This window comes from Scyliorhinus torazame, chromosome 16 (assembly GCF_047496885.1).
Source record: "Scyliorhinus torazame isolate Kashiwa2021f chromosome 16, sScyTor2.1, whole genome shotgun sequence".
Classification (NCBI taxonomy): Eukaryota; Metazoa; Chordata; class Chondrichthyes; order Carcharhiniformes; family Scyliorhinidae; genus Scyliorhinus; species Scyliorhinus torazame.
In genome coordinates, this window is record NC_092722.1 from 126,175,713 (window position 1) to 126,192,917 (window position 17,205).

Sequence of the window (17,205 nt, forward strand, 5' to 3'; positions counted from 1 at the left end):
CCAATTGAAGGAGGGAATCTTGCCACTGTTAAGAGGCTGGTAAAGAGGAGGCAACCCTTCAAAAAATTTGGTCTGTAACCCCCCCCCCCCCCCCCCATCAGCTAACAGTGACTAGCTCCTTAAAGTACAATATAAACAGCCACCATCTGCGGTTAAAAACCTTCCACTGACCCTCTCATGGTAAACCTAACCTTCTCGAGGTTTAATCGCCATCAAGTCTCCCAGCCACACCGGGGCACTTGGCGGTGTAATCGACCTTCAGCCCATGAGGATCCGCCTCCATGCCACCAGTGACACAAAGGCCAGAACGTCAGCCCCCACCTGGAGTTCTTCCAGAACCGAAACCCCAAAACTCGCCACCAATGGGCAAGACTCCAACCCCATATTCAGGATTGGCAACATTGACTCAAAAAAGGACCTTCAGAAGTCCGCCAGCTTTGAGCATGACCAGAACATGTGCGCATAATGTGATGGGCCTTCCCCAGACACCGATCGCATCTATTATCCACCTCTTTGAAAAAATAGACTCATTCTAGCCTTCGTAAGCTGTGCTCGGAAAACCACTTTCAGCTGGATGAGACTCAACCTTGTACAGGTTGACGAGGTCGAGTTCACCCTCCTCAACCCCTCACTCCAAACCGCCTCCTCCAAGAACGGATCCAGCTCCTCAGTCCACTTTGTCTTCATGCCCTCAACTGAGCCGGCCTCCTCGCCCATCATCCGCTGGTATGTACCCGACGTGCTGGCAACCTCCTAACCAGAGCAGGATAAGATCCTCTCGTGTAAGGTAGAAGGCTGCTTCCTTGGAAAGGCTGAAATGTACTTTTTGACCCAGCTGCGCACCTGGAGGTACCTTAACCCATCAGCATCGTGAGCTCATATTTTTCTTTCAGTTCTCCTAAACTAACGAACTGACCTTCTAAAAATAAGCCTCCCACTTTCTCTGAAACTTTATCCTTCTCTTCCCTAAACGTCACTCCAACCTAGCAGGTTCGAATAACTAACTCGTACAGTTAGCGGTGTTGCCTCCAATTTCTTAACGTGGCTACTACTACCAAGTTAGACAAATATTTATTTCGTACCACCGGTAATGGAGCTGATACCAGCGCCGCTCGGCTTGCTCCCCTCACAGACTCTGCTTCCACGCGAGCCCAAAGCTCATCCAAATCTCCAAACCACTGTAGCACTTTTCAGCATTAGCTGCCCAATAGAGTTTGGTAAGGCAAGCCCCCTAATTATCTCTCACTCTGGAGCAACATCCTCCTGGTCCTTGGGCTCTTACCCACCCAAATAAACCCAGTCACCAGACGGTCTATCTCTCTGAAAAATATCTTGGGTAAGAATATCGGAAGGCACTGGAATTAGAACAAAAATCTGGTAGTGCAAACACTGGCAAATGAGGCCATATATAACAACCACACCCACGCTACGAAGCCCGATCCAAATCCAAATTTTTCTGAAACCGTAAACAGATAGTTCCACTCTCCCCGGTCGAACAAATTCTCCGAGTCGAGCGAGATTATGATCTCCGGGATCCGACCCACTCCCGGCGCAAGCACCACATTTAACGTCTCACGTTCTCTGTCAACCTCCGCCCCTTATCAAAACCTGTTTGGTCTTTCACCAACACCTCTCGCAGATTCCAGTCTTAATGCCAGCACCTTAGCTAACATCTTCGTGTCCACATTTAATATGGAGATTGGACGATACGTCCCACAATCTAAGAGGTCCTTGTCCTTTTTCAAGAGCAGGGAAATTGAAGCCAGCCTCAGCTTCTGTGGCAAATCATCTCTCTCCACGGAGTCTCTGAACATCCCAAACAATAGAGGAGCTAATAGGTCTAGGAAGTTTTTATAAAATTCCCACCAGGAACCCATCAGGTCCTAATGCCTACCCCGTCTGATCAATTTCATTGCCTGCTTGATCTCATCCAACTCCAGTGGAGCTTCAAGGTCATCTCGTAACTCCTCCTCCACCTTGGGAAACTCCAACTAATCCAGGAATTCAACCTTATCTTTCCCATCCCATGGAGGTTCTGACCTGTATAAAGTTGAGGAAAAGGTCTTAAACACCTCATTTACCTTCTCTTGATGCGAGAGCAGCACCATCCCGTGTCCTAATCTGGGCAATCTCCCTCTCCGCCTCCTGTTTCCTCCGTTAGGGGCTGGTTTAGCACAGTGGGCTAAACAGCTGACTTGTAATGCAGAACAATGCCAGCAGCGCGAGTTCAATTCCCGTACCGGCCTCCCCGAACAGGCGCCGGAATGTGGTGCCTAGGGGCTTTTCACAGTAACTTCATTGAAGCCTGCGTGTGACAAGCTATTATTATTATTAATATGCCAGGAGCTGACTTACCTTCTCACCATATTCGTAAATAGCCCCTATAGCTCACCTCAGCTGTCATACCGCCCTATCTATAGTGACCAGATCACACTGTGTTTATAGTTTCCTCTCTCCGCTAATAGTCCTTGTGACGGGTGACCGCATACTTATGATCTACCTCTATAATATCGTCTACTAGTTTTTTCCGCTCCCTCCTTGCCTCCAGCTTTACATGGGCCTTAAAAGATATAAGTTCTTCTTTAGTTCAACTTTCGGTGCTTCCGATAGTGTCGAGGGAGAGACCTTCCCGTTGTCATTGTTCAAAATATAATCCTGAATAGGCCTGAGATCCTTCCACAGAACCCAATGTCTGCTAGCAGATCAACATCCAGTCGCCCCCACTTTCAATGCCTTTTATCTACCCCCAACTCGAGGTCTATCCAATGTGGGGCATGGTCAGAAATGACCACCGTCGTGTACTCGGATTTCTTCACCCCTGCGACCAATCCTGGAAAAGGCATTGAGTACTGAGGAGAAGAATGTGAACTCATTTTCCCCTGGGTGACCGAAGGGCCTGTCCCTCATGTTTCTCCCATAAAAGCAATTAATGCCTTTGCCATACCCATTGGGGCCAGCGATCTTGACCAAGAACAATCTACCCTTGGGTCGAACACAAAATTCATGTTGTCTCCCATAATAAGCTGATGGGTGTCTTGTTCTGGCATCTTTGCCAGCAGCCATTTCATGGACATTGTATCATCCCAATTCGAGGCGTAAACATTCACCAACACCAACACCATCGGTATCCCTTCTAACACCTTCGTTACTATAATAATATAACTCCCTCCAGAATGAAAACTGACCCTATTATTAATAAGGACCGCCACCCCGGGGCCCAGCTGTCAAATCCCGAATGGAAAACTTGGCTCATCCAAGCCTTCCGAAGCTGCACCTGATCTCGCTCGCACATGTGGGTCTCCTGGAGGAATGCCACATCAGCTCCCAAGTTCTTTAAATTAGCAAACTCTGTGCTCTTTTGACTGCCCCCCCCCCTTCCCCAGCCCCCACACATTCCAGGTGACCACCCTTGTAGGGGGTTGCCTATCACCACCCCGACACCCTCCACCCCAGCTCTAGTCAGTCATTACCACCGTGAAATGTCACAGCTTCACTGATGATTCCCAGACCATAAGCCTGCCAAAGGTGGCTACCCATCTCACCTAAATGGTGGAGCAGAAAAAGATAACTGATCACTATCCCCACAGATAGCCTATCGTCTCTTCTAACCCCTCCCTCCGCTCTCTCTTCTGGACCCATCGAGCTTGACCAAACTAGCCCGATAAGTCGCAGCCCCAACCCCCACTTGACTTCTGTTAACTAGCTCAATTTCCAGTGGGAGTAAGGTGACCACCCCATCGCAGTCCCACCTATTCCTGAACTATCGGCTTCATATCTGCCCCAAGCATGTTTCTCCCCCCGGATCCTCTTTCCCACCCATAATAAACAAAGGCCTCAAACTGAGGAAGGACACCCCTGTCGTCTCAGCAACTATTAAGCCCATAAAGAAGGAAAATCTTTTTTAAAATACCCAGAACCAAGGAAACAACCCAATCCAAACACCTCCCCCATTAACCCAACTCAACACCTTTAACAACGGGAAAATGAACAATAAAATCAGTAAAATATTAACATCCCAACTGATAAACCGCCCACACCCCTCAAGCTGTGTCTCGACAACGGCCTTTGATAAAGCCCTTCGCCTGCTCGGGAGTTTCAAAATCGAAACCTTTTGAGTCAAACGTGACACTTAGTTTCACTGGGTACACAGCCCCAAATCGCACTCCTCCAGTACACAGGACTGTCCTCACCTTATTGAAGGTCGCCCATCGTTTTGCCAGTTCCGTGCCAATGTCCTTACCATGTTGCCATCCCAGTTGGGTTCTCTTGGCCCATTCCAGGACCTGCTCCTTTCTCTGAAACCTATGAAACTGAATGATCATCACTCGAGGTGGCTCATTCAGTTGTGGATTCTGCCTCAAGGCCCTGTGTGCCCTGTCGAGCTCCAGTGCAGAAAATACCTCATCCACACTTGATTGAGAAACTTTGCAGTGAAGTATTCAGTCAGCTGTGCACCCTCAACTCCCTCGGGTATACACATCAGCCTCCAGTTCATACGCCTGGACCTATTTTCTAAATCATCCAGCTTCTCCTTGAGGCCCTTGTTCCTGTCTCCGCTGATAGCCATTTCAGCCTCCAAGGACACAAGCCTGCCTTTGTGCTGCGATAAGGCCGCCACACTTTTCAATTTCTCCGTCTGCGTGCCGACCACTTTAATTGTTTTGTTCAGCCTCTCCCTCACTGGGCCCAATCCTTCCTCCACCGTGGCTTTAAATGAAGCCTTCAATTCCTGACCCTGTTTCTTGAAGCGCTCGTCCATTTCTGCACCAATTTTTTACATTCTCTGGCTACCACCCCAACCTTTATGTCCCTGTGATAGGCATAGCCGCTTTCCCCGGCATCTTTGAGGCATCCTTGTTCGGGCTCGACGTTGTAATTTTGTCAGTTTTGACATCACGTTCTTCATGGTCAGCTTCACTGCTGGGAAAGTCCATTTAAAAAAAAAAAAAAAAAAAAAAAAAAAATTCCTCAAGCAGATAAGCCCCAAATCCCGCCTGCGTGGGAACCACCCGAGGTGCGGCCTGACTTCATGCCGCAGCACCAGAAGTCAGAATTAAGGGTTTTAGTCAGAACTGTTACTTCACCACTCGCTTCATGTAGATCTTGATGTGTTGGGTGCTCTGCTACACAGACGAACCAACACTGTTGCGAATGGTGCAACTCAGTTTTATTATTATCATTTATTTACAGTGGTAAACTGGTTACTGAGGTTCGATCATAACCCTTGAATCTGTGGACCTATTCCTAACACTATCTTGTAGTGGCACTCAGCACATGGTGGATGTCGGAGTGGCTTGCTGTGAGCTCTGTGCCCTGAGCTGTCTCCTGCTGGAATGGACGGGAAGTGTCGTGTTCCCTGTTTTGTAGTGTGTATGCTCTTGCCTGTGATTGGCTGTGGTGGTGTGTGTGTGTTGATTGGTCCGTTGATCTGTCCATCAGTATGTATGTCTGTTTGCACCATGATGTTTACCTGAATATCATGACATCCCCTCTTTTTTACAAGAACATGTGCCTATGTGGTTATAAATAGAGATGTGTACTGAGTGCAGCTGAATGTGTGTGTGTGCAATATCTACAGCATGTACATGGGGCTAAACTATATACAAGGGGCGATTTGTCGGGTGCGACGTAGCAATGAGGTTGTACCATAAACAAAGGACAGGAAATGTTGAACGACAAAACAAACTCCTGTAACGACAAGGAAGAACAGAAACATATTAACACAGTGGTATTGAGTTCAATGTACAAACCGGCTCATAAGTCCAGTCTAGTAGGTGGGTGATGAATTTGGGTTGACCACCTCGAGGGTGGGTCAGGATCCACCGGCTGAGGAATGGGCCTGGCCACGGGTGACGACGGAAGGGGCATGGTGGCCGGAAGCTCCACAAAGTCGACATCGGGAACAACAGGAGGGTGTGGTACTGGTGTAAGATCCCGTAGCGAGCGTAGAAGTAGGCGGAGAGTCCGGCGATTGCGCCTGCGTATGGATCCATCAGGCATGCGAACCAGGAACGAGTGGGGAGTCACGCGTCGGAGAACTTCGGCAGGTGCTGACCAGCCACCTTCTGGTAGGTGGATGTGGACGTCATCTCCAGGCGCCAGGGCGGGAAGATCAGTTGCCCGTGTGTCATATTCCATCTTCTGGCGAACACGCTGCTGTTGCATTCTGTGTAGTACCGGAGCATGGTTGGTTGTGGGTACCAAATTGGCTGGCACAGGGGTCCTGAGTGCACGACACATCAACAGCTGGGCTGGTGAGAGGCCTGTGGCTAGTGGGGCCGAGCGATAGGCCAGCAGGGCTAGGCAGAAATCTGATCCGGCAGCAGCAGCCTTGCAGAGGAGCCACTTGACGATGTGAACGCCCTTCTCCGCCTTTCCATTGGACTGGGGATGCAGAGGGCTGGACGTCACGTGTGTGAAGCCATACGAAGCAGCAAAGGACAACCATTCCTGGCTGGCAAAACCGGGCCCATTGTCCGACATGACAGTAATCGGAATGCCGTGGCGAGCGAAGGTGTCTTTGCAGGCCCTTATGACAGTGGACGATGTCAAATCGTGCAGGCGTATGACCTCTGGATAGTTTGAAAAGTAATCAATGACGATTACATAGTCCCTGCTAAGCGCGTGAAAAAGGCCCCCACCCACCTTCGCCCAGGGGGACGTCACCAGCTCATGGGGCTGAAGCGTCTCAGGAGGTCGCGCCGGCTGAAACCTTTGGCAGGTGGGGCAGTTGAGCACCATATTGGCAATGTCATCACTGATGCCGGCCAGTATACCGCCTCTCGGGCCCTCCGTTTGCACTTCTCGACCCCCAGATGGCCTTCGTGTAGTTGGTCGAGGACCAGCTTGTGCATGCTGTGCAGAATCACAATCCGGTCCAGCTTTAGGAGGACACCATCAATGACGACCAGGTCGTCTCGGACATTGTAGAACTGCGGGCACTGTCCTTTGAGCCACCCTCCCGTCATGTGGTGCATCACCTGTTGTAGAAGGGGGTCAGCCGCAGTTTCCCGGTGAATACGGGCCAGAGTCGTCAGCTGGCAGATTTGCCGATGTGAAGGCCACCTGCGCTTCGACCTGACAGACGAACCTCTCCGAATCGGGCGGTGTGCTCACTGCTCTAGATAGGGCATCCGCAATAATGAGGTCCTTTCCCGGGGTGTAGACCAGTTGGAAGTCATACCTCCGGAGTTTAGATAGGATGCGCTGGAGGCGAGGGGTCATCTCGTTCAGGTCCTTGTGTATGATGCTGACCAGGGGGCGATGGTCAGTCTCAACGGTAAACTGGGGGAGACCATACACGTAGTCATGGAACTTGTCTATTCCGGTTAGCAAACCCAGGCACTCTCTTTTTCGATCTGCGCATAGCGCTGTTCTGTGGGGGGTCATGGCCCACGAGGCATAGGCGACCGGGGCCCATGACGCAGTGTCATCCCGCTGTAGGAGTACCGCCCCAATGCCGGACTGGCTGGCACCAGTCGAAATTTTAGTGTCACGAGATGTGTTGAAAAACGCCAATACCGGGGCTGTGGTGAGCTTAATTTTGAGCTCCTCCCATTCCTTCTGGTGTGCGGGCAGCCACTGGAACTCCGTGGACTTCTTGACTAGGTGGCGTAGCGCCGTCATGTGGAAGGCAAGGTTGGGAATGAACTTCCCCAGGAAGTTGACCATGCCTAGGAAGCGTAGCACTGCTTTCTTGCCTGCCGGCTGCGGCATGGCTGCAATGGCGCTCACCTTGTCTGCATCCAGACGGACTCCTGACCGGGATATATGGTCCCCCAGAAACTTCAGTTTGATTTGGCTGAAAAAACACTTGGCTCGATTGAGGCGCAGGCCGTTTTCCCGTATGCGCGCAAAGACGCGCTGGATACGATTGATGTGCTCCTGTGGTGTGGTGGACCAGATGATGACGTCATCCACATAGACACGCACTCCTTTGATGCCCTCCATCATCTGCTCCATGATCCTGTGAAAGACCTCGGATGCCGAGATGATGCCAAATGGCATTCTGTTATAGCAGAACCTGCCGAAAGGGGTGTTGAAGGTGCACAGCTTTCGGCTGGACTGATCCAGTTGGATCTACCAAAAACCCTTCGAGGCATCCAGTTTCGTGAAGATTTTAGCCCGGGCCATTTCGCTCGTGATCTCTTCTCGTTTGGGTATGGGGTAGTGTTCCCTCATTATGTTGTTGTTGTTGTTGAGGTCTTTTGGATCAATGCAGATCCGGAGCTCTCCGGAGGGCTGCTTAACACACACCATGGAGCTGACCCATGGCGTGGGCTCCGTGACCCGGGATAGCACCCCTTGGTCCTGGAGATCCTGCAGCTGCTGCTTGAGGCTGTCTTTGAGTGGCGCTGGGACCCTGCGAGGTGCGTGAATGACCGGGGTGGCGTCCGGTTTGAGCCGTATTCTGTAGGTGTAGGGCAGTGTTCCCATGCCCTCGAATGCCTCCTGGTTGTGGGCGAGGAGCGATTGGAGCTGTGCCCTGAATTCTGCATCTGTGAAGTCAGATGTGCCTTCTGGAGACAGAGCGTGGACCTGCTGCATGAGGTGGAGAACCTTGCATGCCTGTGCGCCTAGCAGGGAGTCCTTTGATCCAACTATTTCGAATGAGAGTGTGGCCGTGTGTGTGTGTTGTGTGTCACCTGAAGCTGGCAGGATCCCATAGCCGGGATAACGTTGCCATTGTAGTCGACCATCTTGCAACAGGATGGCCGAATTGGTGGTCTGACCTTCATGGCGTAGAAGGCTGACCATGCTGTGAGGTTGGCGGAGGCGCCACTGTCCAGACGGAATGTTATCGGTGATCGGTTGACCGTTAGGGTGGCACACCATTCATCAACCGGATTAACAGTGTTCACTTGCAATGGCTGGTGGGTCCTGGCTGGAGACATCCGGTTCCCATCAACACGGAAGGCGTCCCGGTCGATCTGGCTTAAACGTACCTCCTGTCAGTACTGAACTATGGCATGTAGCAGGTTCCTCTGGTATTTTCAAAGGAGTAGTCATGGCAGCATGCTCTTTTATATAAAACAATCACAGTGAGCAATATGCCAAATCCTATTTTCTGTTCGTATAACATATATGATTGGTAGAATGGAACAAATGTTCCTGATCCTTCAGAAAACACAATTCCAATGCAGCAGTGCGGATTTCCAGTCTGCTGGTAGAACTGAAGACTTGCCAGCTGGAATCTGAAGCTGCCCATTGTTACATGTTATAAACAGGGTAATGAAGCAATTATAATAGCTTCTGTAATCTTGAAAGCAATATGCAACTTGTCTTTCAAATGATTATTTATCAGAGACTATTTTCCTGCTCGTAACTTATTCAGTCACTCGCAACAACCCAGATTTGTCATAGCGACCAATTATGCTTGCAAAAACAAATCTCGACTCAATTTAGATCAACGTTTAATTGAAAGGAATGTTCAAGTGAAATGAAGACTTGTTGGATAGATCTACTAATGTGTTTCACATGATTGTTCTTGATTTTAGTCTGAAATGGAATAAGATTTTCAGAAATGCAGTGTTTGGTCAAAAGGCAATAAGGACAATGTGAAGATAATGCCTGATAAGTACCACATCATTTACTGACTGACCTTGAACGTAGAATCAGAATCATACCTTTTTAAAATTAAACTTGTAAAAGTCACTTGGCACTGACATTAAAGCATTGATATCTTTAATATTTGACAGACTGGTTGCTTTTGATCCTATCTGATAGCATTCATCCAGTATTTTCTCTCCATGCCTTGTATTGATTCACAATTCAATGTTTAACCTTCAGTCCTGTAAAGTTAAATTTCATTTTCAATAGACAACCTACCCACATTCATTGTCTAAATCTGATTCATTTAAATGATCAAGACTATCTCCTGCTCTCTATCCCAATTCATTCTGAATTCTTTCCTCTTTCTTATTCTCTCTTAATCTCTTCCTCCATACAAATTCCTCTTCACATACTCGCAGCCACCTCCTTGGCCAAGTCACCACTTCCTTGTATCCCCCTCCACACATTCCCCCTCCCCCAATCCTTCTCTGTCCATCCCCGAGCAAAACATTCCCCCAACTGACCTTTCAAAATTCAGACTCTAGACTCAACTACTGGCCTGCTCAATCATGTCCTCGCCTCCATCATTGATGCCCTTTTCCCGATTAAATCCATGATAGTTAGAAGCTTTTTCCCAGGTGTTGCTATCTTTATTATCAGACCACAAGCTGCGAGTATGTTTCTTGTATTGACCAAATGACCACACAATCAGTATGTTAGTTCAAAAGACAGTTTATTGTAAAACACAAGACTTATTTCTATGTGCAATGATACATGTGGCTACGTATTAAACTACACCTATCACCTAAGATGACCTTTACTTAACCTCTGGATGACCGGCTCTATGCGGGTAGATAAGGCCTTTATCTGAGTCCCCACATGTGTCGGCTGGAAATCGTCAGGTTCGTCTCGGCTGCGGCTCGTCTCTCTCAGGTAGTGATCGCGGGTCTTGAACTTGGCTGGTCGTTATTCTGCAGTTGATGTGGGCACAGGCTGATCCCAAAAGAGACCGATCCTTAGTGCGCAGGGCTTCTTATCCTTCTTCTCTTTCGCGCTCTTTTGGGCGGGATTAACTCAGGGTCCAATGGATCGATAAAGTCTCAATCACTCTGATCGATACCAGCCAATTAGGGGCAGGTACCTTGATGGCTGGGCAGGTCCTCGTCATTATTATTCCAAGTATGTATGCCTTTCCAAATAAGGGGGAGCGGCGCCGGGGAGTCTGCTACAGTTGCTATTCCTCGATTTGAGTCTATTGTCCTGGGGAAATCGGTGATTGACCTTTAACAGGTGCAGGTTTCAGTTCGGTCTGATTTTTCCTTTGCACAATACACATTGGCTGTGCACTGTCTGTGTCCCAGCTTAACCACAATTCCCATTACCCTTTGCAGGCAGCCACACAGGGTGGCAGAGTCAATTACTAGGGGGCATAGGTTTAAGGGGCAAGGTTTAGAGGAGATGTGCGAGGGTAGTTTTTTTACACTGAGGTTAGTGGGTGCCTGGAACTTGCTGCCGGAGGAGGTGGTGGAAGCAGGTACAATAGTGACGTTTAAGGGGTGTCTTGACATACATGAATAGGATGGGAATAGAGGGATATGGGCCCCAGAAGTGTAGAGGGTTTTAGGTTAGATGAGCTGATCCCTAGTCACTGATCCCTTATGCCTGAAGCACACAGTCTTGAAGGGTAACTTGTTCAGCTATTCACTACCACTGGACTAGATGAACCACAATCCGGTCTTGCTCTACCGTGTCTAAATTACTCATTATTATTCCAGGATTGTTCTGGAGTGCAAAGATAACCCCAGCTTCTCTCCTCCACTAGAAACTGTCTTATTAACCCCCTCTTCACCCGCACCCCCAACAACAGGGGAGAGGTTCATTGGGATTATTTGTTCAGCCACCTCTGCTGGCTCCCTCCTTTTCCCCTAGCCTGCTGAAGCAAAGGTTTCCCAAGCCCTAGCCCTGAACTTGTATCTTTCTCTAATTATCCTCCTGTCACCCCTCATGCCCTCTCTGAATTCATCTTGTCTAACAAACCCATCTCCTGACCTTTCAGCCCTGTTCCCACTAAACCACCCAACCTTCCCTCCGGGTCCTCACATTGCTAATGATTATAAATAGAAATGCTGGAATTACCCAGCAGGTCTGGCACCAGAGAGAGACATTCAATGATCTTTCATCAGAACAGTTAACAGTTCTCTTCTCCAGCACTGTTTCCTTCTCCTTCACATCTGTCATCATCAATACTCACCTCCGAATTGAATCCATGGCCCTTTTTTCCATGCAAACTACTATCCCATCTCCAATTTAGGGCAGCACGGTAGCATAGTGGTTAGCACAATTGCTTCACAGCTCCAGGGTACCAGGTTCGATTCCCAGCTGGGTCACTGTCTATGCGGAGTCTGCACGTTCTCCCCATGTGTGCGTGGGTTCCCTCCGGGTGCTCCGGTTTCCTCCCACAGTCCAAAGGTGTGCAGGTTAGGTGGATTGGCCATGCTAAATTGTCCTTAGTGTCCAAAATTGCCCTTAGTGTTGGTTCAGTGGGGTAACTGGGTTATGGGGATAGGGTGGTGTGGGCTTGTGTAGGGTGCTCTTTCCAGGGGCCGGTGCAGACTCGATGGGCCGAATGCACTGTAAATTCTATGATCTAATTTTTAGATTTTAATGGCATCAACGGGAATGGGGAGAAAGTGGGAATGTGGCATTGAGATTGAGGATCAGCCATGATATTGAATGGTGGAGCAGGCTAAAGGGGACAGATCACCTACTCCTGCTCCTATTGTCTGTTTCCTCTCCAAAGACCTTGAATGTGCTGTTGCCTCTTAAATCTCAGCACAACTTTCCAGCAACTCTTTATTTCCCTGTCACAATACTGATATTGCCTTTTATTAATATTACAAGGAACACTCAATGTGACTGTGAGAATGGTAAGCTATCCCTCCTCATACAGCCTCTGGCACATTTGACAACACCATCCTCTTAATCATCCAGATGAGTGGACTCTCCTCTGATTCTATTCCCGCCTTTGTGGCCACAGCCAGAAAATCTATCCTGGGCTCCCTCCTACTTCTTATCTACATGCTGCCCCTTAGCAACATCACCTGAAAACCTAACATAAGATTCCATCCATACGCTGACAACAGCATGTTCTACCTCACCATCACCACTCTCGATCCCTCCTCTGCCTCTGTCAAATTGCTTCTCCAACATCCAGCACTGAATGAGCAGAACGTCCCTCCAGCTATATTGGCAATATTGAAGACATTGTCGTCAATCCCCACCACAGTCTCCTTTCTCGAGCTACCAATTCCATCCCTCTCCCTGGCAACTGTCTGCGGCTGAACCAAACCATTCACAACCTTGCTGTCATAATTGACCCCCAGATGAGCCTCCAACCACATTCTCTCCAGGACTACTTCTATCTTCATAACATCGCCCCCAACACCACACCATCCTCAACTCATCTGCCACTGAATCTCTCATCCATACCTTTGTTACTTCTCATCTTGACTATTCCAATGCTCTCCTGGTCATCAGCCTATTTTCCATCCTATATAAACCTGAGTTCGTCCCATGTCCTAACTTGCACCATATACTGTTCACGCATAACCCCTGTGCTTGCTGACCTGCATTGTCTTCTCGATTTGGCTATGCCTTGATTTTAAATTTCACAGCCTAGTTTTCAAATCCCTCCATGGCTTCACTCCCTCCCTTTCTCTGTAATCTCCTCCAGCCTCGCAATCCCCTGAGATTTCTGTGCTCCTCTAAGTCTGGCCTCTTAAACATCTCCAATTTTAATTGTCCCACCGCAGCTTGAAGCTCCGAAACCCCTCCTTAAATCTCCTGCCTCTCAACCTCTTTCCTTTTTTAAGCTGCTCTTTAAAACCAGCCTCTATAACATTTTGTGGCTCAATGCCCAAATTTTATTCCATAATTGCTCTTGGAGAATTTTTACTCCAGTGAAGATGCTAAATAAATGCAAGCTATTGTTGTTGTTCTGGACTCAACGGTGCACATGAAAATAAATGCAGACTGTAAAGATTTCTTTATTATGTGTTGCCAGTTTTATTAGACAGACATTTTTTTTAACACTCAATGGAATAGAAAATGAGTGCACTGAATGTGAAAAGTTACCAGTTATTCTTTTCTGTTCCAGGTATTTAGGAATAACAAGACCATTGACGTATCCAGTCAGGCAGAATGGGAAAGGCATGGCTAAAATGATCCTTTGCGTGTGGCTCCTCGCTGCATCCATTACACTACCGCCTCTGTTTGGCTGGGCCAAGAACATCAACGACGGCAAGGTTTGCCTGATCAGCCAAGACTTTGGTTACACCATTTATTCTACTGCAGTGGCTTTCTACATCCCGATGTCAGTCATGCTTCTGATGTACCACCAGATCTTCAAGACGGCCAAGAAGAGCGCTGCCAAACATACGTTTGCAGGGTTCCCTCGGCAGGGTGACAAGCGCATGAGTGAGGTCGGTAAAATAGGAATGAAACCACGCAAAGAGTCGGAGGAGTGCGCCCACTTTGCCCGACTTTTGAAAAATGACAGGAAGAACATGTCAATCTTCAAAAGGGAGCAGAAAGCTGCAACTACGCTTGGCATTGTAGTCGGGGCATTCACTGTGTGCTGGTTGCCATTTTTCATACTTTCTACCGCAAGACCTTTCATCTGTGGCACCGAGTGCAGCTGTATACCCTTGTGGTTGGAAAGAACGATCATGTGGTTTGGCTACACAAATTCTCTGCTAAACCCATTCATTTATGCATTATTCAACAGAGATTTGCGAACAACCTATCACAATCTGTTGCGGTGCAGGTACAGGAATATTAACCGTAAACTCTCTGCTGCAGGAATGCACGAAGCTCTAAAGCTGGCAGAGAGGCCGACTCTGGTACTGTAAGAGGGGCGGGTTCCTTGAAGCAGAAATACCTCAGGGAGAGAAGAATTCTCTTTAAGTCTGTGAACTATTGTTGCTGTATCTTGGGCTCTTCAAACAGAAAAAAGAATTAGAAATTGTTCCATTCATCAGGTATCCTTCACGCAGCAAAGGGATTGCCTGAGCTGGGATAGCTCTAGAGATTGCGCCAGATGGGAGTCGGGGGTATTGCTAGCTGTCTTTTTGGTGGGCACCGTGAAATGGGTCACTCCGTTTGTCAGTGGAAACAGGTCAGAGTTTCATCAGCACATGTAACCTGGGGACTTAGGATGTTGATCTGATGCAAATTTGAAGTACCAATTGTTGGAGCAAACTGTACTTGGCACAGAGGCCTAACCAGAGGTTTCCTGCATTAATGATCTTCCAGAGCCCACAAACCCACTCCTCCCTGATGGATGGCCCTCCACAATGTCCCCTTACATTTCACGTCATCCCCAATCAGTCAGCTGCTGCTACTACTGAATAAATAATGATTCAGGTCTGACTACTTCCACTGGTCTCCCACCCAAAAAAGACACTCCCTCCAAAATCAATGTAGCCGTGCGATTAGCAAACCCCTAACACTGGCAGCTGTACTTCTCAGAGCTCCCAATCCCATTCCATGCAAATTTTCAGGATCCCTCACTGGGTTAGCTCTGCTTCTCCCTCTTTTTGGAAGATGTTTTCTGTCTGGCATTGCAATTTCCCAATTTCTGGAGCCATTATTTACAACTTTCATTCTATATCAGTAGGGGTAAGAATAATGTAAGAACTAGTATTTATACAGTCCTTGCCTCAATCTCAGGGCATCTCAAAGTGCTTTACAGCAAACAATGCACTTTTTAAAAGTGCACTTATTGTTAAATTGGTGAAATTGCAGCGACCAATCTGCACACAGCAAATTCCCACAAATGTCAAAGTGATAATGATTGGACTTTGTTTTTAGGTGTTGGTTGAGGGATGAGTATTGACCAGGAGACCAGGGAGAACTCCCCTGCGCTCCTTCAAGATGGTGTGATGGGACCTTTTATGTTTATCTGAGAGGGCATCAAGGCCTTAGTTCATCTGAAGTGTGACACCTACCAACAATGCAGCATTCCCTGAATAAGATCATACAAAATAGCAGCTGGAGTAGGTCATTCAGTCCATCGAACCTGTTCTTCAATTCAATAAGATTATGGGTGGTTGTGGCATTAACCCCACTTTCTTGCCTGGCCCCCTTAACCCTTGACTCCCCTGCAGATTAAAAATCTGTCAAATTCAGCCTTGAATATATTCAATGGCTGAGGCTCCACTGTTCTCTGGAAAGAGAATGCCAAAGACTAATGACCCTCGAGAGAAGAAATTCCTCCTCATCTCCGTCTTAAATGGGAGACCCCTAATTTTGAAACTGCCGCCTAGTTCTAAATTCCCCCCGTGAAGGGAAAGGTCTTCTCAGCGACTACCCTGTCAAGGCTCTTCAGAATATTATGTGATTCAATGTGATCATCTCTCATTCTGCTAAACTCCAATGAGTATACACCGAACCTGCTCAATCTTTCCTCATGAGACACCTCGCTCATCCCAGGAATCAGCTGAATGAACATTCTCTGAACTGCCTCCAATTCATGTATGAGTTAAAGTAAAGATTTTATGATTGAATCTCTAGAATGGGATCCAAACCCAAAATCTTCTGACTGAGGTGAGAGCGCTAAGCTATCACTGAGCTACAGATGATAAAGTCCCTTCGGCGGGACCAGAAGATCCCGCTGGCGGGAAGAGCGGGAAAATCGCACCCTTTGACTCTGACAAAGAGAAGTAGAAAACACTACAATGTTAATAAGCGTTCAAGTGGTTTTCAATGCCGAGCCAAGGTTGAGAATGCAACAATAATGGTAAATGGAAGTCAACCACCCAGCCACTCTCACTGGTTGTAGAATAAAAAGAGTTAAACTGGTAACTGAGACTACTTCTGGTAATGACACAAAAAACTGACACAACATCCAAACATGTCACTGTGAGAGATTCAGGAAAGAGGAGGGAATATATTTTTCCTACCTGTTCTACCAGAAGATTTAATGTTGTAATATAATACGGCAATCTGTGCTCCACTGTGCAAGTCATTTGCTCAAAGTGAGTTTCTCAAAAACGTGGTCCATTATGTTGGTACTTAGGTTTCACTGCGATTTATTACAGGCAGCAGAATCAATATCACCCATTTTACACATCATCCAAAAGCCTACTTACTGTCTTAGAGATGTTGCTTTGTCTCACTCTAAGAAAGAGGGTGAATTTTACAAGGGGGGGGCGGGGGGTGGAGATGGGGTGGCATATTGCTTTTCCCCAACCCTGGTAGAAAAGTTGGTCAGTGGCTTGCCAAATTTAAAAAGGGCTGTGTTGCAACAGTAATACACTGGGGGTGTTTAAAAGGTGGGAATAGGACTTCTGCCCTTCAGGGACAGGACATCCCTCCCCCAGGGACAGGAAGCCGCATCCTCAGAGACAGGAAGTCCCACCCTCCAGAGCTGCCAGCCAATCTGACTGAGCAGCAACTTAGCCCCATTAGCGGCAAAACAAACTTGTGTCCACTGCTAGAACTACTAGGGAGTGCCGGGAAGACGTTTCTGAATATTGGACTTACCTCTGGGGCTTTTGGTCAGGAAGTAATTGGGTGGGGTGGGGTGGGAGGGGGGGGGGCAGGTTTTAGAGGTTGGAAAGGAGACACAAAAGTGAGTGGCACTATTTTGAG

The 17,205-nt window shown here is 47.9% G+C and overlaps 1 protein-coding gene across 1 annotated transcript in view; it reads left to right on the forward strand.

The window, feature by feature from the left end:
- Positions 1–16,752, forward strand: part of LOC140393053 (5-hydroxytryptamine receptor 7) — a 62,695-nt gene extending 45,943 nt beyond the window's left edge. Inside the window, exon 2 of the mRNA XM_072479013.1 lies at positions 13,709–16,752. Coding sequence (XP_072335114.1) covers positions 13,709–14,462 — 754 coding nt within the window. The 3' untranslated portion in view covers positions 14,463–16,752. The remainder of the gene's footprint in view (positions 1–13,708) is intronic.
- Positions 16,753–17,205: the final 453 nt, after the last annotated feature.